Raw genomic sequence first — 22,493 nt, 5'->3', positions numbered from 1 at the left:
TGCTTCTGCAAGAATGGTAATGTCTTTCCATGTCTCGGCAAGTGTTGGGACCTTAAAGAAGTACAGACTCTGGTCTTTAACTCTTGGTACTGAGTGACCTTGAAACACCGTAGAGTCCTCTTTTTTTGATTGCAGTCATTTGTTTGCTTTCAGGATGCAGAAGGCGTCCCTATTGATATCAAGGTCAAAGATAATGGAGACAATACCTTCTCCTGCGTCTATGTGCCAACTAAGCCCATCAAGCACACGATCATCATTAGCTGGGGTGGGGTCAACATTCCAAAGAGTCCTTTCAGGGTAAGGCCATTTCCATGTGTCTATTGTTGGCCATCTCTCCTTAACTCTGGGAATCAGTTTGTGATGAAATGTAAGAAAGTCAGTTTGTCTGTCTGTCTATCTATCTACCTATCTATCTATCTATCTCCCCAAAGAAGAAAAGCCAGGGCATTGGAGAGATCAGGGGTGCTTTATCTTTATGTCATCAATACCTTTTACTTGGCAGGTGGCCATAGGAGAAGGTTGCCACCCTGACAAAGTCAAAGTGTATGGTCCAGGTGTGGAGAAGACAGGATTGAAAGCCAATGAACCAACCTACTTCACTGTGGACTGTAGTGAAGCTGGACAAGGTGAACTGCTTACAGGAGAATGGGAAAAGGTTTCTGCTTAGTGGTTGAGAGGGACTGTCTTCCCATGAGCGCACTGTGCGAAATGAACCATCAGAGTGAATGCTGCAGTGATGCTATGTGCAATATACGAGACAGTTTACTTTAGAAAAGACTCTACCCCATAAGCAAAACATTTTGATTGAAATATAGAAACCACATTTTTGCATTTTAAAAAAAAAATCTGTTTATTTTTCGCCCCTTCAGAGATTCCTTCTATTTCACTCAAACTACATCTAATAGTGATCTATTGACATCCCCTCCATACCATCCTTCCTAACAAGCTCCCAGAACCCCTTCCAATCAGGAAAGCAGTGCCTGGGCCACTTAAGTGCTATCTGCTTTTAACTCCTAAACCTAAATCTTCAACTGTCCCCTATCCCTGATATGTCCTGTCTGTCCTCACACACACACACACACACATGCCTTCTCGGTAACTCACAGGATTCTGTCTCAAACACTGGGGAGCTTTCTGCCTCCTCTTCTCCCGTCACAAAACGCTCATCAACACCAGGCGCATACTCCTCATGGCTTATTTCTTCTTTAACATAAACATTTCTTCAAGTCAAACATAACAAACAGGCACTTTACTCAGAGCCTTCTACTTAAACCCTTCTCAAACTTAAGACAGTTCCTCAAACTCAAACAGTCAAACACAAGCATCTACTTTCCTTCTCCAGCTGTCACCTTTTCCAGAGAGAGCTTCCCCAGTGTTTCCATCTACTCCCTACAGCTTTCCACCACTCTCTTAATAAAGCTGCCTGCAACCCTCTCACATCTGGTTCAATTTCCCAATCAACTCCTGGCTCCTCACTCTCCTGCCTAGAGTCCTCCCCTTGACTCTGATTCCCTTGCTGCTGCAGTGCATTCTGGACCTTGTAGTTTCCTGCCTCCTCACAATGTTCAAGTGTGAAGCGCTGCGCACGTCCGGTAACACTATAGAAATGATAAGTAGTAGTAGTAGTAGTAATCTCCCTTCAAACAGAAAAGTGGTTCCCACACCGCAATGTATCACCACCTCCCTCCAAAAAAGGATACTGGTACTCGTGCCAGAAAAGTATGACTTCCTTCCAAACACTGGTGCGCACACCAGAAATATACCAGTTCCCTGCAAACAGAAAACTGGTACTCAGACCAGCAAAGTATCACCCAGTGGCGTAGCCACAGGTGGGTCTGGGTGGGCCAAGGCCCACCCACTTAGGACTCAAGCCCACCCAACAGTAGCACACATTTAGTGGTAGCTAATGGGGATCCCAGGCTCCGCCAGCTGAAGACTTTCCCCTGATGGTAACGAAAATGCTACTCTCCACAATACTGGCACCTGCGCATGCTCTGTTTTCAGCGCATGCCTGCTGCAGACTGCCAAGGTGGAAAGAAGTGTTTTCCTGCCAGCTGAGATATTTTTTTGATGGGGGAGGGGGGAGAACACTTGGTGCCCACTCACTTCTTGCCTAGGCTCACCCAAAATCTGTTTTCTGGCTACGCCCCTGGTATCACCTCCTTCCAAATAGAAAAGTGATACCCACGCAAGCAAAATTCCACCTCCTTTCGTCTAGGAAAGTAGTATTCCATGCATGTAAATAGCCAGTCCCTTCTGACTCTGCTGCAAAAGCCAAAGTCTTGACTGACCTGTTGATTTCTATGTTTAGGGGATGTCAGCATTGGAATTAAGTGTGCCCCGGGCGTGATCGGCCCTGTGGAGGCTGACATTGACTTTGATATCATTAAGAATGACAACGACACTTTCACTGTGAAGTACACCCCGCCGGGTGCTGGGCGCTATACTATCATGGTGCTGTTCGCTGACAAGGTAAGGGCTTGGATGGGGTTTTATTTCCATAAAGGTCAAGTTTAATTGTGGGGTAAGTGATAACCTAGAGATGGAAGGTAAATTAAACAAGACCAGATGGAGTGAACACTCATTGGTTATAACTCAGTTCAGGTCAATACATTTTCTTAGCCAGCCCAAAAATCTAGGAGCCACGCTTGGAATGATTGCAATTGTATTTATTTCTACACATATCTAAATTGCCTATTCGTAATGTGCTCGAGGTGATGTGCAGCACACTGTTTATTACGGTAGCAGGGGAGAGTAAATACGAGGCTAATCCTCTCCCCATTGCCCGCCCACTTGCAGCCTATCTGGCAATGAAGAATGGATTTAGGCTGTGAGGCTAAAGCTCAGGCCCACCCACCCACCTACCCCCAGAATCTGTAGCCTTATCCTCTCTCTATTGCCCACCTGCTCCCAACAGCTGCAGTCTAAAGTTTCTCTTCATCACCCACTTAGCCACCCAGGCAATTTCCCCTACCTAGCAGTAGCTTCTCTGAATCTCTCCTCCCTCCCCACAAGTAGTAGCCTCTCCCCCTCCAAGTGGTAGCCTCGCTCTTCCTCTCCTCCCCCACTGCAGCACACAGACACCAAGCTCTCTCTCCCCTTCCCCTTTCCATGGCACTCAGCCGTCCAGCTCTGTCTCCCCCCCCCCCCCACCCCTCAGAACCCTGGCCCAGTGCTGATCACATGCAGAAGAACAGGAGAACGGCTGCACATGGGTCTGTGACCTCCTCCTCTGCCTCTTTGGCAGTGAATGCAAAATGTGACCCACGTGGGAAATCACAGAGTCCCGTGGTTCAATTTTGCATTCAGCACCAGGGGAGCAGGTAGAGGTTGTGATTGAAAGTGCAGTTGCTCTCCTTTTCATCTTCTTCTGATCAGTGTCAGGTCAAGGACAGGGGTGGCAGTGGTGTAGCTAGGTGAGGTAAAAGGGGAGCGACTGCACCCCCAAAAGGACTTCCAATGGTGCCGGTGCCTATTTTTCATGCGGTTCATCATGCCTACGCAGTCCGCTCCCCCTGATGTCACAACTTGGCTACGCTTTGAATGCGCTGTGTCGGCTTGCTGCGTGGCTTTGTAAACAGGGGGTAAATCGTTTTGACCATATGCCTTGCATTTAAAGTGGGATGAGATTAGAGGTTGTCCAAGAGCAGAGGCCAGAAGTTTTTTTTTTTTTTAATTTGTACCCCGCACTTTTTCCCACTCATGGCAGGCTCAATGCAGCAGGCAATGGAGGGTTAAGTGACTTGCCCAGAGTTACAAGGAGCTGCCTGGGCCGGGAATTGAACTCAGTTCCTCAGGACCAAAGTCCACCACCCTAACCACTAGGCCACTCCTCCACTGTTGCTACTATTTGAGATTCTACATGGAATGTTGCTATTCCACTAGCAACATTCCATGTAGAAGTCGGCCCTTGCAGATCACCAATGTGGCTGCGCAGCCTTCTGCTTCTGTGAGTCTGACGTCCTGCACGTACGTGCAGGACGTCAGACTTACAGAAACAGAAGCCTGCACAGCCTTCTACATGGAATGTTGATAGTGGAATAGCAACATTCCATGTAGAATCTCCAATAGTATCTATTTTATTTTTGTTACATTTGTACCCCACGCTTTCTCACTCATGGCAGGCTCAATGCGGCTTACATGGGGCAATGGAGGGTTAAGTGACTTGCCCAGAGTCACAAGGAGCTGCCTGTGCCTGAAGTGGGAGTGGGAATCAAACTCAGTTCCTCAGCTCCCCAGGACCAAAGTCCACCACCCTAACCACTAGGCCACTCCTCCACTCCATTGTAAATACAGCAGCAAAATTCAGCTGCTGGTTGTTTAACAGACTTAAACAAATAACTCTGCTGAAAATCCATATAAACTTATAGGGATAAATTATCCATATAACTTTATATGGTTGCCAACCCAAAAAATAATGCCCTCAAAATAACTAAATGGATATGAAGATGAGGGACTGTCATACTGAAACTGGTTTCCTGGGTTTGAATTAATGTATTTGACAATAATGATATCTAAACCACAACTCGGGCAAACAGATGAGGGTTTATTATTATGATAGTAGTCAAAATTTTCAGACCATGTCTAGTTAGAATAATAAACCTTAAAAATGATGATGAGAGGGTTGATCAGTGCAGTCTTTGAATTTGCCTCGAGAGTGATTTAACAAGGACTTATCCTTGTGCTTCCTAGGAAATTCCCATCAGTCCCTTCCGAATCAAGGTGGACCCCTCACATGATGCCACTAAGGTGAAAGCCGAAGGTCCAGGCCTGAACCGCACAGGTATGTGAGTCCTGATTAGATGCATGTATGGAACTTGTTCCACTAGATCAGGAATTCTAGAGCTGGGATCATCTTTCAGGGCAAGGCTATGACTTAGCAGGACAGGAAAAGCAACAGAAAGAGAGAGAACAAGAGAGGGAAACCGTAGAGACTGAGGGACAGAGGTACTGCAGACTGAAATCCATGAAAAAACCCCCAGATATATTATACTAGCAATGGATGGGTGAATAGTCGAACATAAGGACTGATAGATAAGGAGATAAAAGTAGGCATATTGGAGTGCAGTTGTTTGGTAAATGGTTATGCTAGGTTAAATTGCGCTGACCATCCTGGATTTTGATAATATCTCCCTTCAGGTGTGGAGGTTGGGAAGCCCACTCACTTCACAGTCTACACCAAGGGAGCTGGGAAGGCCAAGCTCGATGTGCAGTTTGCTGGAATGGTGAAAGGAGAGGTGGTGAAAGACTTTGAGATCATTGATAATCATGACTACTCATACACTGTGAAGTATACAGCTGTCCAGCAGGTAAGAGACGGTCCCAAAGGAACAGAAAGAGACTGAGATTCTATGCAGTATTTCCTATCTGTGAGCAGCAGGCCTACTAGTGCCTTCTGTGAGCAGGGGCGTAGCCAGACAACAGATTTTGGGTGGGCCTAGGCAAGAAGTGGGTGGGCACCAAGTGTTCTCCACACCACCAAAAAAATATCTAAGCTGGCGGGAAAACACTTCTTTCCACCTTGGCAGTCTGCAGAAGGCATGCGCTGAAAACTGAGCATGCGCAGGTTCCGGTATCGTTGAGAGTAGCGTTTTTGTTACCATTAGGCGGAAGTCTTCAGCTGACGGAGCTTTGGATCCCCACCAGCTACCACTAAATGTGTGCTATAGTTGGGTGGGCCTGAGCCCTAAGTGGGTGGGCCCTGGCCCACCCAGGCCCACCTGTGGCTACGCCACTGTCTGTGAGACCTCACTCTCTCTACACATGTTGTCTTCCAGTAGAAATCTTGATAGAAGCTATCTTGATTGCTTTCTTGTTTGAATCTTTCCACCAACCTAGATCTTTCTCTGATGATTCCTACTTTGTCATTGATGGGATTAGACTCAAGTGTTTTGATTTTTTTAATCAGCTAGAGTAGATGTGATGTTTTCTCTGATGGAGCTCTAAAATGCGGTACGGTGGCTGATCCACAAGCTAAGAATTTCTTTATATAAGTGGCCTCCCATGTCCTTTCTCCAGTGTGATGCAGCTACATGTTGTAGGTACCTCTTTATGACTTGCATATCCCAGTGTTCCCCATTCATATCCCAGTGTTCCCCATTCATAGTACCCTGAGCGGTACTGTGGTTGAAATAGTCCAGCATGCCCTGCTTGCAGTATCTTTGCAAGAAGCACAGGGTCTAGAAATGATAGCCTGACCCTCTTCTCCTTTTATCTTTTGTCCTACAGGGGAATGTGACAATAGCAGTCACTTATGGAGGTGATCCCGTTCCCAAAAGTCCATTCACTATCAACGTGGCTCCTTCACTGGACCTTGGCAAGGTTAAAGTTCAAGGACTAAACAACAGTAAGTATCAAACATATCAACAGCAAGTGACCGACTCACCTGCAAATGCGCAGTAGAGACTTCCCTCTCTGTCCCGCCCTTGCGTCAAGACGTGATGACGTCAGAGGGCGGAACAGAGAGGGAAACGGAGTCGGAGTCACTGTCGGACGCTGCCGCCTGGAAACGAACATCGCACGCATCAACCTCCCCCCTCCCCCCCATCCCCGCCGCTGCTCTCGCCCTCCTCCATATCGGGCCCCCTGCACTGACCTGACAGCGCCTCTCACCTCCATGTGAAAGCACTGCAGGCAGCAGCAGAGTGATCTGCTGCCGCCTGCAGCGCTTTCACATGGAGGTGAGAGGCGCTGTCAGGTCAGTTCAGGGGGCCCGGCACGGAGGAGGTAGGGAGTGGCGGCAAGGAGGGTAGCTGGAAATCTCACCCGTTTTTACAGGCTTAACGGCTAGTAATCTGATAAAAGGAAGAACAGCAGCATGCGAAGGTAGAGGACAGGAGTGCAGTGGCGTACCAAGGGGTGGGGCGGTGGGTGCGGTCCACCCTGGGTGCACGCCGCTGAGGGGGTGCCGCGCGTCTGTCGGTAGCGCTCGTTCCCTGCTTCCTCTGCCCCGGAACAGGTTACTTCCTGTTCCGGGGCAGAGGGAGCAGGGAACGAGCGAAGCGACAGGCGCGCGGCACCCCCCCCCCCCCCCCCCCAGCAGGTAAAAATTCACTCGGGGTGGGGGGGTTTCCTTTCGCCGGGGGGGAGGTGTCCTTTCGCCGGGGGGTGGGGGGGTCACGCTGCACCCGGGGGAGGTGTCCTTTCGCCGGGGGGAGGTGACGCGCTGCACCCGAGGGGGGGGGGGGGCGCATCGACGATCTGCCCCGGGTGTCAGCCACCCTAGGAATGCCACTGCAGGAGTGAGGGAAGATATAGAGCAAAGGCAGAAGGACAGGGTGCATATATCAATAAATGGAAAAGGAACAAATCGAGAGGATGTGCAATAAATGAACACATGCCTGTGCAATGTAGAGAAATGAGTAAAGAATCCCATAGCCAGAGCAATACTTCCAGAATCCATTACTTAAGGGCAAACCCAGTGGCATAGCAAGGGGGGGGGGGGCGGGAGGGGCGGTCCGCCCCGGGTGTCAGCTCAGGGGGGGTGCTCCCTGCCAGCTCCCCCCCCTCGGCGAATCGACCCCCCCCCCCCCGACCAGCTCCCGCACCCTGCCTTTAAAAAGAATATCGGGAGGCGAGGCGCAGCACCTCGTGCCTGCCCTGCACGTAAAAGAAATGTGGACCGTCGGGCCTTCTCTCGCTCTGTCTGTCCCGCTCTTGTGGAAATAGGAAGTTGTGTCAGCGGAGGGCGGGACAGATAGAGCGAGGGAAGACCCGATGGTCCACATTTCTTTTACGTGCAGGGCAGGCGCGAGGCGCTGCGCCTCGCCTCCCGATATTCTTTTTAAAGGTAGGGTGCGGGAGCTGGTCGTGGGGGGGGGGGGTGTCATCGTGCTGCACCCGGGGGGGGGGGGGGTGCAACAGCGAACCGCCCCGCCCCGGGTGGCAGGCTCCCCTGCTATGCCACTGGGCAAACCTATCCTGTAGAAGGAAGTTGTATTTTCCTGCAAGGTATGAGTAGTGGTCACTTTCCATGGAAATACGAAAGGGTCCCTGTAGTTTCAGGTCGTTCACAGATATTCTTATCTGGCAGACCTCCTCATGGCTCTCCCTTTCTTTTCTGTTTGCAGAAGTAGATGTTGGTAAAGATCAGGAGTTCACTATCAACACCCATGGAGCTGGAGGACAGGGCAAGGTGGATGTAAAGATCACATCTCCATCTCGCCGACCAATCCCATGCAAAGTAGAGACTGGGGTCACCAGTGATATTCACACGGTCAAGTACATGCCCCCTGAGGAAGGGCCCTACAAGGTGGACATCAGCTACGAAGGACATCCAATCGCAGGGAGCCCCTTTGCTGTGGAGGCCGTCATGCCACCAGATCCTTCCAAGGTGTGTGAGACATTAAGGGCATATGAGATGAAGAATACCGTTAACATACCCTGCAAACCGCTTCTCATCTTCTCAAAAAAGTTCTTAAGTTCAGACATATTCATAAGACAATCTGTGATGAATTGGTTTTAAAGGAAGTGGCAGAGAAAAAACATCCCAGTAATCAGGATGCCTTTCTAATCCTAAAGTATGATAGTGTTACTGCAGTCAATCCCCAGGTAAACTCATACTTGCTACAAACTGTCCATGACCGTTTGTTTATCTCTTTTCTACATCCCAGGTCAGTGGCTAAAAAGCGCCTTGAGAGACCTGCTTGAGTTCTGGGTTTTGTTATGCTTTACTAGCCTTTGAGCCCTTAAAAACGGGCTATTATAGGAAGGGGGGGTTGAAAGGCCCCCCCCGCGCCGCCGAGTTCGCCGCTGCCCCTCCCTGTCTGAATTCGCCTCTTCCCTCCCCCCGCAGCCGTCGCCGTCGCCACCCACCCTCCACCCGGTCGGGCCCTCGCTCCGCTACTGAAACAGCGAGGGTCCGGGAACGCAGCACTGAGCTCTGCTGAGCAGCCGACATCGGCCTTCCAAGTTCCTTCTTCTTCTCTGCCTGTCCCGCCCTCGTGTGACGTAACGTCGTCGAGGGCGGGACACAGGCAGAGAAGAAGAAGGAAGGCCGACGGCAGCTCAGCAGACCTCAGTGCTGCGTTCCCGGACCCTCGCTGTTTCAGTAGCGGAGCGAGGGCCCGACCGGGTGGAGGGTGGGTGGCGACGGCGACTCCGGGTGGGGGGAGCGTTAGCGACGGCAGTGTCCCTCCCTCGCAAATTGCAGTACAGACCCTCTCTGTTCCGCCCCCGTCATCACGTATTGATGCGGGGGCGGGGCAGAGAAGGTCTCTACTGCGCATTTGCGAGTGAGTATGACACTCGCCTTTTATATATATTGATTGTAAGCAGAACAAAGGAGTAGTGTGACCAGCAGGACAACTTCAGGAACAATAGGACGATGGAGTAATGGAAGAAAAAACCTTTATTGATAGGTGCCCGACACGGCACCGTGTTTCAGCCAAGTGTCTGCTTCAGGGGCCTTTGTGTGGGGAATATATCAAATATGAATGAATAAACGTTGTCCTATTGTTCCTAGGGTTACCATTTTTTGTCCTCATAAAAAGAGGACACTTGCCCCGCCCCTTTCACATCCCCTGCCCTGCCCCTTTCACGCACTCGCCCCGCCCCTGACGTATATTCCCCTCCCCCGGCCACCCCCTCCTCCCCCCATCACCTTCCCTCCCCCGTCATCTCCACTCCCCCCTCCCCTTACTCTACTATCCCTGGTGGTCTAGAGGTACCTCTTCGGGGCAGGAAAGAGCCCCCTCTTTCCTGCCCGGAGCGCTGCTGCCAGCTGCCCTGCATCCTGTGAGTCCGGCTCTCGGCGTTTCAAAATGGCTGCCGAGAGTTGAAGTCTCGCGAGGCTGCTTCAGCTCTCGGCGGCCATTTTGAAACGCCGAGAGCCGAACTCACAATATGCAGGGCAGCTAGCTCTTTCCTGCCCCAAAGACGAAGAGGTACCTCTAGACCACCAGGGATAGTAGAGTAGAGTAGGGGAGAGGAGTCCTGCGCCCGCCAGCCAGCCCATTTGTCCAGAAATCCAGAAAAACGGGCAGGCTGGCCAAATCCATCCGGACGCCCTGACATGTCCTCAAAAAGAGGACATGTCCGGGTAAATCCGGACGTATGGTAACCCTAATTGTTCCTGAAGTTGTCGTGTTGGTCACACTACTCCTTTGTTGTTCTGCTCTGTTACACGTAGTGGATCACAGTCTTCCGCTCCTGCGGTTCCCTTACCATTATGCTTTCTTGTAAGACATTCTGACCTATTTTAGCCCCTGTCATTTTCTTTCTTTTTATTTTACTGTCTCTCACTTTGGCTCTCTGGTTTTCTTTCTTTTCCTTATGGTTCCTCGATTTTCTTTGACTGGTTTTTCTCTTTGCTCCTCTCTCTTTTTTAAAAACTATCCCTGCCTTTCTCTTTCGTTCTTCATGTCTTCTCTCTCTCTCTCTCCGTTTCTCGTTTTCTTTCATGCTGTCTCTTTTGTCTCCTTTTATGTAGTCTTTTTACTCCCCCTCTACTCCTTCTTTCATACTCTTGTCTCTACTCCTCATTCTCTCCATTTATACCGTAATTCCACTTTTGATCTACTCTTTTCCTTTCACATTTTCCTTTCTGTCCGTCTCTTTCTGTTTTCGTCTTTCATTCTATCTGCTCACTCCCTTTCTTTGCTCCAAGCAAGGCGCAGTGCCCCTCGGGTGCACGGAGCCGCCTATAATATGGCGCCGTGCCCCGACGGGCATGCGCTCAGGGACCAGCAGGGTGCAAATGAGGCGTGGGGGGCAGGTTCCCGCCGCCTGAAGGGCACCCCGCTGAGAAGGGGAAGAGCTACAAAGGGGTTTAAAAACCCCTGGGCAGAGCCTGGACGGCCTCTTCAGGCGTCCGGGCACCAGCATACAAGAGCTAGGGGACTGCGCCAAGAAAGCCCTGCTGGAGACCGTGCTTTTCGGCCGCCCCGACGCCTCACAGCATCTTTGTTCGGGTTCCGATTCAGCCGCGGCGACGCGACTGCAGGCATCGACGGGCGCCTGCATCGTGCAGGACGACCAGCGACTGTGCCGTCGGCTTCCCCGGTGGTTGCAGGGTAGGTGAGCGAGGCCGCGTCGTGCTGTCTCTTTTGTCTCCTTTTATGTAGTCTTTTTACTCCCCCTCTACTCCTTCTTTCATTCTCTTGTCTCTACTCCTCATTCTCTCCGTTTATACCGTAATTCCACTTTTTATCTACTCTTTTCCTTTCACATTTTCCTTTCTGTCCGTCTCTTTCTGTTTTCCGTCTTTCATTCTATCTGCTCACTCCCTTTCTTTGCTCCCATGCCAAAGCACATAACCATTCAGCCGGTGCCATGTGTTTTTAATTTCCCCAGAACAGAGGTTACAGGGGGGGAAGAGGTAGAGACATGTAAACAAAGCCACATCAGAACTGTTGAAAAAGAACAATGATGATCCTTGGGGACAGATAAGGCAAAGCCCTACTCTCTGCTGGCTGTTTAAATGAGGAGAAGGATTCCTTCTGTAGCAATAGTTAAAAACAAAAAAAATCTCTCTCTTCCTTGGGGTCAAAAAGCAGAACACTAATTTTTTCCAGTGCCTGCGGCATAGGTCCTGCCATCAAGGAACCCGTGCAGTCTGTCGGAAATAGTGTCTTGTGGTTTACACTATTTGAGAGGAAGGGGAAAGGGTGAGCTGTCAGAGGGCTTGCACTGGATACACAAAGCATGTTGATGGAATAGAGCTGGCGACCTCAGATTAGATATTTTAGGCTGGATGCATGAAATGTTTTTCCCACGGACACAAAACGAGGAAAGAAAAAACAAACCTTTCAGTGCATCAGGCTCAGAGCTGCGTGTGGTGACAAAGCTGTCTCTGAGACCTAGAGGGCTTAAGTCACATACAGAAAAGCGGAGGGCTTGACTGACTGACACGTTTATTCTTGTGTGATGAAGGACAAACATATTTTTTTTTCAAGCTCTGTGATGCTGATATAGAGCTTTTCAGATGCACTCTGCAGTTTAATACTTCTTTTAACAAAATATAAATTAGGACCTAGTGATCACAGGATTAAATTATGAATTACGAGAAAGTTTAGGATGCCGATTCCAATCATGGATCCTTCTGTGTCACTCTGTGACCTTAGGAGCATCACTTTATTTATCTGCACCTCAGTAAAATGGATTAAGATAATATTATTTTTCATTTCCCTGTAAACGTTAATCACCTGCAATATTATGTCATGCAATCTACCCCAGAGGTGCATTTGTGCATGATTCTGGATTATAAAGCATAGTGACATTTTGTAAAGACCCCAAAAGGTTACTACAAACAGTAATTACTCAAGCATACGTGACCCTTCTTTGAGCTCCACATTAGATGAGCTGCCATATTCAAGGATGTAACAGTTAATGGAGTGATTATTATTATTATTTGTAGCATTTGTATCCCACATTTTCCCACCAATTTGCAGGCTCAATGTGGCTTACATTTGCCGTAATGGCGGTTGCCATTTCCGGGTAACAGAATTACAATTGGTAATGCATACGTGGAACAGATAACGGTAAACCTACAAACATGGTAACATACAAGTAGCATAGCATATTTGGAACAGAGAGGTCACATGGCAACATACAAGTAGCACAGCATGCTTGGAACAGAGAGGTAACATGGTAACATACAAGTAGCACGGCATGCTTGGAACAGAGAGGTAACATGGTAACATACAAGTAGCACAGCATGCTTGGAACAGAGAGGTAACATGGTAACATACAAGTAGCACAGCATGCTTGGAACAGAGAGGTAACATGGTAACATACAAGTAACACAGCATGCTTGGAACAGAGAGGTAACATGGTAACATACAAGTAGCACTGCATGCTTGGAACAGAGAGGTAACATGGTAACATACAAGTAGCACAGCATGCTTGGAACAGAGAGGTAACATGGTAACATACAAGTAGCATAGCATGCTTGGAACATACAAGTAGCATAGCATGCTTGGAACAGAGAGATAACATGGTAACACACAAGTAGCATAGCATGCTTGGAACAGAGAGGTGATCAGTCAAGTGGTAAGATTCTATTTGTGTCTATGTCATGTAAAGTCTTGTTATTTAGCATTTAAGATGGATGTTTATGGTACGCCTTCTGCTTTACTTAAGCTTCCTTTCATCGAGCTCTTTCTCATTCATTTCTTCACAGGTTCGCGCCTACGGCCCGGGACTTAAGGGAGGCTTTGTGGGTAAACCAGCCCCCTTTACTATTGACACTAAGGGTGCTGGCACCGGGGGCCTAGGCCTGACTGTGGAAGGTCCTTGTGAAGCCAAGATTGAATGTCAGGACAATGGAGATGGCTCATGCTCTGTTTCCTATCTTCCAACCGAGCGAGGAGAGTATGCGATCAATATCCTCTTTGCGGAGGCCCACATCCCAGGCTCACCTTTCAAAGCCGACATCAAGCCAGTCTTTGATCCCAGCAAGGTGACAGCCAGTGGCCCTGGCCTGGAGCATGGCAAGGTTGGGGAGACAGCTACATTCACTGTGGATTGCTCCAAGGCCGGGGATGCAGAGCTTACCATCGAGATCATCTCGGATTCTGGGGTCAAATCAGAGGTTCTGATCCAGAACAACAGCGATGGCACCTACAGCATCACCTACATCCCAGCATTCCCTGGCATGTATACCATCACTATCAAGTATGGAGGCCATTCGGTGCCCAAATTCCCAGCCCGCCTCAACGTGGACCCTGCTGTGGACACCACTGGAGTCAAGGTCTTTGGTCCAGGTGTGGAACCACGAGGTAAGAGCACTGGTGCACGTGTCAGTGAGCGCAGATCCACCCTGGTTTGTTAAGATGTGATGGGAGTGAAATAAGACTCTAAAATGAAAAGGGGAACCATTGGAGATAGTTCTATCTTAGACTAGGAGAGCAAATAAATCCATTTCCTCCCTCCCCCTCTCTTCCTTGCTTGAATACTACAGACTCTAGTTAATTTCCAGCTTTAGCCTCCCTTTCTCATGTATGTGAACTGCTGCCGAGTTTGGAAAGTCACCGTGACCAGGTAAAAGGCCCGGGGGAGGTGGGGGGCAGCGTCTCAGCCGTGGAGGGTGTGTCTTCTCGGCCGGGGGGGAGGAGGGTGGCATCTCGGGCGGGGAGGGCGGCATCTTGCCTTGCGCCGGCCCTGGTTGCATCACGCTGGTAACCCTTTCTGTGATGCCTTATATCCTTTTGGGGATGCAACTTACTGAACGTTCCAGATGAGGTCTTACCTCCTTTTTCTGTTATGACATCTGTCACTATCCCAGCATTCCACTGAACACCGATCTCATGGTAGCACAGTAGATGACTGATAAATAACCATTTGGCCTATCAAATGTACCCAGTTGTCTTCCTCTCTGGTTCTCAGCCATGGTGGGTAGATGGGCACATAAATTACCATATTTAAATTAACTCCAGCTCCTGCACAATGTACTTCATCTGTTGCTATCATCTCCCTGTGTATCTGTTATAATGCTGACATTCACCACCTCTGCTGGTAAGCTGCCCATTTCAGGTCTTCTTGTCTTCATGTTTGGTTCTTATATACCATCATAGTCTCAGCGTCCTGAAGTCATTGGTCCACTTCCCACTTTGTTTTTTTGGGTCTTACAAGTTCCATGCTTAATCCAACATCCAGGTCCCTTCTCATGTCTTAAGGTTGGAATAATTAAAGCTATACTAAATAATATATTTTACAATTTGGCCGAATACGAATACCGAATACAAATAATGGGCATTGAGCTTTATCATAACAAATAATGAAAGAGGCAACGTGAAATCAGAGGTCAAGTGTTTATTCCAGTAGGATTTAGCACAGTAGAGCCCCTGATTATTCGTATTTGAATTTAAATTACTATTCAGCTGAATAAGAATAATGTATTCCAGACTCAATCGAATCAAATATGAATATTCGGTACAGCCCTAGTAATAATCCATGCAGCCACCAAAACCAAGAGGCTCATTTTCAAAGCACTTAGACTTACAAAGCTCCATAGGTTAATATGGGGTCCTTTTACTAAGCTGTGGGAAAAAGGACCCTACAGTAGCATCGGGGCCTTTTTTCCCAAGCGCCAGGGCCCTTTTTTCTGCAAAAAAATGTCCACAAGGTGAACAAACTCTTACCGCGAGGCCATGTGATGGGGAGTCCTTACCGCCACCCATTGAGGTGGTGATAAGGGCTCCAGCGCAAACCAAGCGGTTACTGCCAGGTTGTCGCTGCAGAAGCCATTTCCGGGGGTTTTCTTTTTCTCTCAGAAATGGCGCACGCTCAGAGTGGGACTACCGCTGGCAGCTGCGTTGGGCCGGTGGTAGTCCCAGAAGAGCAAGCAGTAAGCCCGCGTTGGGCTTACCGCCGCTCTGTATAAGGGCCCCTATGTAACTTTGTAAGTCTAAGTGCTTTGAAAATACGCTTCTATGTCGTCTTTGTCAGTGGCGTACCAAGGGCGGGGCGGTGGGGCTGGTCCGTCCCGGGTGTCAACGGGTGGGGGGGGGGTGCTCTGCTGGCGAGTCCCTACCGGCTCCATCCACCCGGCAGCTGTGTGGTGCGGCGCCTCGCATCTGCGCTGCTGTAAGAGAAGAAAATCGCCTCGTCGGCCCTTCCCTCACTCTGTCCCACCCGCGAGGAAATAGGACGTTACATCAGAGGGCGGGACAGAGTGAGGGAAGGGCCGACAAGGCGATTTTCTTTTTTCACAGCAGTGCAGAGTCGCGCGAGGCGGACGGAGCTGATAGACAGGTGGGGACTGGGTCGGGGGGGAGGGGTGCTGTGTTACGCCGGGGGAGGGTGCCGTGTTGCCCTGCAGCTGGGGGGGGCGCGCGCAGCAGCGATCCGCCCCGGGTGGCAGTGAACCACAGAACGCCACGGGTCTTTGTTGATGTGAGGATTATATGGAGGTGTGGCCTAGTGGTTGGAGCACCAGTCTTGCAATCCAGAGTTGGCCAATTCAAATCCCACTGTTGCTCCTTGCGATCTTGGGAAAAGTCACTTAACCCTCCATTGCCTCAGGTACAAACTTAGATTGTGAGCCCTCCTGAGACAGAGAAATATCCAGTGTACCTGAATGTAACTCACCTTGAACTACTACTGAAAAAGGTGTGAGCAAAATCTAAATAAAAAATAGATAGCAAGATTCTAGAATCCTAAAGAGAAACAAGATTCCATGCAGAATCTCAGAGTAGCAACATTCCATGTAGAACCTCAAAGAGTGGAGGAGTGGCCTAGTGGTTAGAGCACCGGTCTTGCAATCCAGAGTTGGCCAACTCAAATCCCACTGCTGCTCCTTGCGATCTTGGGAAAAGTCACTTAACCCTCCATTGCCTCAGCTACAAACTTAGATTGTGAGCCCTCCTGAGACAGAGAAATATCCAGAGTATCTGAATGTAACTCACCTTGAACTAGGACTGAAAAAGGTGTGAGAAAAATCTAAATAAATAAATAACAATGGCCTCTGTGTGCAGGTTACTCCAGTTTTCTTGGAATTCCGATATAGCTGTACCAGTGACATAAAGGCTGCTCTTTGTAGGTTACCTCAGTCTTCTAAGCAAAGGATGAAGGTTTCCACTTCTGGCAATTCCTGAGATTTCCTTCTTGCACAAGGTTATCAATAGAAATCAAACAAAATAAAACATGGAAAAGAAAATAAGATGATACCTTTTTTATTGGACATAACTTAATACATTTCTTGATTAGCTTTCGAAGGTTGCCCTTCTTCGTCAGATCGGAAATAAGCAAATGTGCTAGCTGACAGTGTATATAAGTGAAAACATTCAAGCATTACTATGACAGTCTGACAGGGTGGGAGGATGGGGGTGGGTAGGAGGTATGCATGGGGACATCAAAGCATATCATTGATATTCTAACAGGATGGGTGTGGATAGGTGAGGGGAGGGTGATCAACAGAGAAATACAGCTTTATGGTTTATAATGGGCTAGGAACCCCAGATCCTTGTTAAGTCCTTTCTGTTGGGTGTCAAAATATTCAATCATTCTGACTTCAAAGGTCTTACATTCTTGTATGGTTTTCACTTATATACATTGTCAGCTAGCACATTTGCTTATTTCCGATCTGACGAAGAAGGGCAACCTTCGAAAGCTAATCAAGAAATGTATTAAGTTATGTCCAATAAAAAAGGTATCATCTTATTTTCTTTTCCATGTTTTATTTTGTTTGATTTCTATTGATAACCTTAAGAGTGGACTAACACGGCTACCACACTCCTCTTCTTGCACAAGAATTAATTAACTGCAGCATGTATCACCTCCTGGTGAGCAGTTAATGAGAAGGAAGAGGTTTGGGGCCTTTAGTGTTTATTTAACCCACATGCATTCAAAATGACATTGTTTTCACTCTGAGTAACAAAACATTTGGACAAAATAGATAACAGTGCATACAGTTCACAAGGCTAATTACCCAGTTAGATTCCACATGTAGAGGTATGCAGACATTGGGGCCGATATTCAGAACACAGGGGTTAACCCGGCTAACGGTCAGCACTAAACCCGGATATTCAAGTTTCCGGGGACAAGCATTCAATATCTGGTTTATTATTGGCTGGTTTGAACATAACCGGCTAGATCAATATTCAGCTGGTTATGTTCAAACTGGCCAAAGATATTCCATTTTTTTAATACGGCCAAATATAGCTGCTAAAGTGGGGCTGAGAATTGGCAGTTTGCTGGTTATGAGGCATTTACTACTACTACTACTTAACACTTCTAGGGTTACGCAGCGCTGTACAGTTTAACAAAGAAGGACAGTCCCTGCTCAAAAGAGCTTACAATCTAATGGACAAAATGTGCTGTCAATCAAATTGGGGCAGTCTAGATTTCCTGAATGGAGGTATAATGGTTAGGTGCCGAAGGCGACATTGAAGAGGTGGGCTTTTGAGCAAGGATTTGAAGATGGGCAGGGAGGGGGCTTGGCTTATGGGCTCAGGAAGTTTATTCCAAGCATAGGGAGAGGTGAGGCAGAAAGGGCGGAGCCTGGAATTGGCGGTGGTGGTACCGATTCTGGATGGTTAAATTCTTTTCAGTATTGGGGGGGGGGGGGATTAACTCTGCATTGGTGAACTAGCCACTGAGGACTCAAGAGGTGCATGGAATGTTTTAGGGAAGATGGGGGACGGGAGGGCTGTCTTCCTAGGAAGGTCTCACAGATGTAAGGATGGCATATATTCTTCTTTACCTAATGAGAGAACTGATGGGCTGATGATCGGAAGTATGCTAGCAGGCTCCCTATTCCCCCCAGTGCAGCAGCCCCCCCCCCCCCCCCACAGGAGCAGGAAAACCGACCCGACCCCCCCTCCCAGCGACACAGGGGCTGGAGGTCTGGTGGGTCTCCAGCCCCCTTAACCCCCTTAGCATCCTCTCAAATGGAGCCCTGGTGGCCCAGTGGGCCATGAGTCAATCCCCCTCCCGACCTGGTGGTCTAGCGGCCCTTCCCCACCCCTCTACCTTCGTTGGAGGAGGGAGGTGGCCTCCCTCCACTTCCATCGGCGTCACCTCAAAAATGGCGGTGCCCAGCCCTGCCCAGTGCATCCTGCCTAGTGCTTGGCTCAGGGTGGGGGTACTAGGGGTCTGGTGGCCCCATGGAACTCCAGCCCCTGTGCTTGACAGGTCTGGGCTTTTGACAGCCCAGACCTGTCAAACAAGTGCGGGAGGATTGTGCCTGAGCGCATGCTCAGGTACAATCCTCCCGCACTTTACCCTATCATCAGCATACTTAAATTTGCATACCATTGGTATTATCTCTGATCATAGGGGCAGTAAAACCCCATGCTGTTCCAGCACTATTTTTAGAGTGCTGTTTGGAACAGTGCGGGCGGGGAGGGGGGGGGGGGCTTTCAATCATCTGCCCATGAGTATCCACAGGCCTGAGGACAGAGAGCAGGTAACACTGCTCTTAATTCCTCCCAGTCAGTGGAGCACAAACTGTGATCATAATTTTAAGAGGCACTGCCTGGCTGCTTATAGCTTGGATCTTTTAAAGTGTTGACATGCCAAACATTAAACCATCCATATAGAAAATACACTCAACACCAGTGCTAGAGAGAAGCTTGAGTAGAGAGGTGTGGTAGCCGTGTTAGTCCACTTTTAAAGGCAATCAATAGAAATAAAAACAAAATAAAACATGGAAAAGAAAATAAGATGATGCCTTTTTTATTGGACATAACTTAATACATTTCTTGATTAGCTTTCGAAGGTTGCCCTTCTTCGTCAGATCGGAAATAAGCAAATGTGGTAGATGACAGTATATATTTGTGAAACATCAAAGCATTTCAGTGATAGTCTGGGGGTGGATAGGTGAGAGGAGGGTGACAAACAGACCAATACAACTTTATGCTTTATAATGTGCTAGAAAACCCAGATCCTTGTTAAGTCCCGTCAAAAGAGAGATGCTGAAACGTATGCCAAGTCAGTGGCGTAGCAAGGGAGGGGGGCGGGAGGGGCGGTCCGCTCCGGGTGTCAGCTCAGGGGGGGGTGCTCCCTGCCAGCTCCCCCCCCTCGGCGCATTGACACCCCCCGTCCAGCTCCCGCACCCTACCTTTAAAAAGAATATCGGAATCTGTCGCGCCTGCCCTGCAGGTAAAAGAAATGTGGACCATCGGGCCTTCCCTCGCTCTATCTGTCCCGCCCTCCGCTGACACAACTTCCTATTTCCGCAAGGGCGGGACAGACAGAGCGAGAGAAGGCCCGACGGTCCACATTTCTTTTACGTGCAGGGCAGGCGCGAGGGGCTGCGCCTCACCTCGGATTCCGACATTCTTTTTAAAGGTAGGGTGCGGGAGCTGGGAGGGGGGGGAGGGGGGTGTCGATGCACCGAGGGGGGGGGATGTCATCGTGCTGCACCCGGGGGGGGGGGGGGGCAACAGCGAACCGCCCCGCCCCGGGTGGCAGCCCCCCCCCCCCTGCTACGCCACTGTGCCAAGTCACTGTTATCCAAGTGCTCATGCAGGAGCCTATTGGACTAAAGTCCTGTACCATTATCCAAGTACTCAGGTAGGCAGGGGCTTATTGAGCGCGACCCACTGTCGGAACCTGTGGGATGAGAGGCATAAGAAATGGGTAGCCAGAAGAGAGAAAAATGGAGTAGGGGCAAGTTGAGGTGTGAGAACTAGGGAGAAGAAAGAAACCTACTACTAGTTATTTCTATAGCGCTACTAGATGTATGCAGCGCTGTACACATTGTATTTTATCTGTCCCAAGAGGGCTCACAATCTAAGTTTTTGTACCTGGGGTAATGGAGGGTTAAGTTACTTGCCCAAGTTCACAAGGAGCTGCAGTGGGAATCAAACCCGGGTTGCCAGGATCTACTCCTCCACTCCAAGAAAGAAAAGATGGTGCGGAGCAGAAAGAATGGAAGGTTAATGGAGAAAAGGAGGAAGAGTGCGCTTGGATTCTTGGTGGTGGGCTGATGACATCAGTAAGTGGTGGCATTACAGCAGAAACAGCTTGCGGGGGAAGCAGGCAGTGTTGCCCTGCCCTTCACTTGCAAAATGATATGCTCAGTGGCAGTGGTGTAGGAAGGACGGGGCGGTGGGGGCGGTTCGCCTCGGGTGCACACTGCTGGAGGGGCAAGAGAGCAGCCGCGCGCCTGTCGGCTCCGCTGGCTCCCTGCTCCCTCTGCCCCGGAACAGGAGGGAGTAGGGAGCCAGCGGAGCCGACAGGCATGTGGCTGCTCTCTGCACCCTCCAACAGCCAAGAATGCACTCGGGGAGGGGGGTGTCATTGCGCCGGGGGGGGGGGGGGAGGCTTGATGCGGTGGGGAGAGGGGATGTCATTGTGCCTGGAGGGGGTGTTGTGCTGCACCCGGGGGGGGGGGGGGTGCGCAGCGGCAATCCGCCCCGGGTGGCAGCCGACCTTGCTACATCACTGCTCAGTGGTAGCTCATACTCTCTCACTCCCTGGGAAAATTTAGAGGGAACATTGGCCACAGGGACTGTGCATGAACCCTAGCTCACAGTCCTGCCCTTTGCTTCTTGCATATTTCCTTTTCATACAGGAGGCCAGTAGGAGGAAGAGCAGGGCTTCTTCTTTAGGGACCAGAGGTGGACTGAGCATTCGGGCAACCGGGCAGTGCCTGAGGGCCCAGAGGCTCTGCCCAGATGCCCACCGCACACTACAGCCCTCCCTAGTCCTATCTTTAAAGGTGCGCTGCTGGTGATCTCGTGGCCTCTGCCGGGGGGGAGGGGGAATGTGTTCTTTCCTGCCTTTTGTGCTGCTGCTATTCCCCCTGCCCGGCACTGCCATACTTTAAAAATGGCAGCCGAGGTTCTCTGCAAAAGTCTTGCGAAACTGTTGAGACCCGCAAGACTACCGTGGGAAGTCTTGGCTGCCATTTTGAAAACACGGTGGCGCTGGCAGGTGAGAGAATAGTGGCAGCTCAGCAGGCAGGGAAAAACATGCTCTCTCCCCCCCTCCCTGCAGAGACCACTAGACTACTAGGGCCCTTCAGGTAAGACCGGGGCAGCGGGGGCGTTGGCTTTGGTGGTAGGGGGCAGCAGCGTGGCGGTAGAGGGTGTGTCAGGCAGCCTCAGGCCCAGACCACCCTCAGTGACCGAGGGCCCAGACCACTCTCAGTCCGCCCCTGTTAGGAACTGTGAGTGAATACTGGCTCATAGTCCTGCATTCAGTGTAATATTGCTGGCACGTCTACTCTAGAGAGTGGTACCTACCACAGCAGTGCTGGGGCACCGATGAGGGGGTGGAGAGAGGAGGAACGGAAGGAGGGGATATCTAGGTTAAGTTTTCTTGGAATTCATGAGAGTTGGATGGTGTCAGTAACAATGATTTTATTTATTTTTATTTTATTTGTTACATTTGTACCCCGCGCTTTCTCACACAAGGCAGGCTCAATGCGGCTTACATCATAACAATATAAAGAATTACAAAGTCATAAGAAGAATATACAATTTGTAGTAAACGTAATATTAATGGGGTTAACGGATAAGTAAATTGAACATAGGAGGAATTGGGTGCAGAAGGAAAAGAGCGTTAGGAGGTAGGTGTAGGAAGATGGAAAGGAATAGATATGTGATAGCAATAAGGATAATGTATGGGGATGATGATATGGGAATGTGATAGAATAAAACACTGTATTTACCAATGTTACTGACAGCAGGTAACTGTATGTATGTGTGTTTTTGTGGGATGTTGCCAGTGATTCTAGCACTTATGGAATAAGTTCCAGTATTCTCTTCTCTGTTCATTAGGCGTTCTTCGAGAAGTCACAACGGACTTCACAGTGGATGCACGTTCTCTCACCAAGACAGGGGGAAGCCACATCAAAACTCGTATTGTGAGCCCCTCAGGCACCAAAACAGAGAGCTTCGTTACAGATAATGGAGACGGGACATATCGTGTGCAGTACACAGCCTATGAAGACGGTAAGCGTCACCTCTGTGAGATGGAGCCTACTGCACGAAGGACATGACCTTTGAGGATGGCTCAAGCCTCCTCATATTGGCTTGGGTCTGCAGTTGAGGAGAAGGGGACTAACCTATGAGAGTGCAAACTGTCCCCCTTTCATCTCAGGA

At 49.5% G+C, this 22,493-nt stretch overlaps 1 protein-coding gene across 1 annotated transcript in view; it reads left to right on the top strand.

Annotated features, from left to right (window-relative positions):
• FLNC (filamin C) overlaps positions 1-22,493 on the top strand; it is a 193,265-nt gene that overhangs the window by 108,428 nt on the left and 62,344 nt on the right. The window contains 9 exon segments of the mRNA XM_030217139.1: positions 154-297; positions 503-626; positions 2,312-2,472; positions 4,693-4,783; positions 5,140-5,309; positions 6,229-6,346; positions 8,070-8,332; positions 13,121-13,718; positions 22,170-22,343. Of these exon segments, the coding sequence (XP_030072999.1) occupies positions 154-297; positions 503-626; positions 2,312-2,472; positions 4,693-4,783; positions 5,140-5,309; positions 6,229-6,346; positions 8,070-8,332; positions 13,121-13,718; positions 22,170-22,343 (1,843 nt within the window).

Source organism: Microcaecilia unicolor, chromosome 10 (assembly GCF_901765095.1).
Source record: "Microcaecilia unicolor chromosome 10, aMicUni1.1, whole genome shotgun sequence".
Taxonomy (NCBI): Eukaryota; Metazoa; Chordata; class Amphibia; order Gymnophiona; family Siphonopidae; genus Microcaecilia; species Microcaecilia unicolor.
The sequence above is the reverse complement of the archived record's forward strand: the minus strand, read 5'-3'. Positions and strand labels throughout refer to the sequence as shown.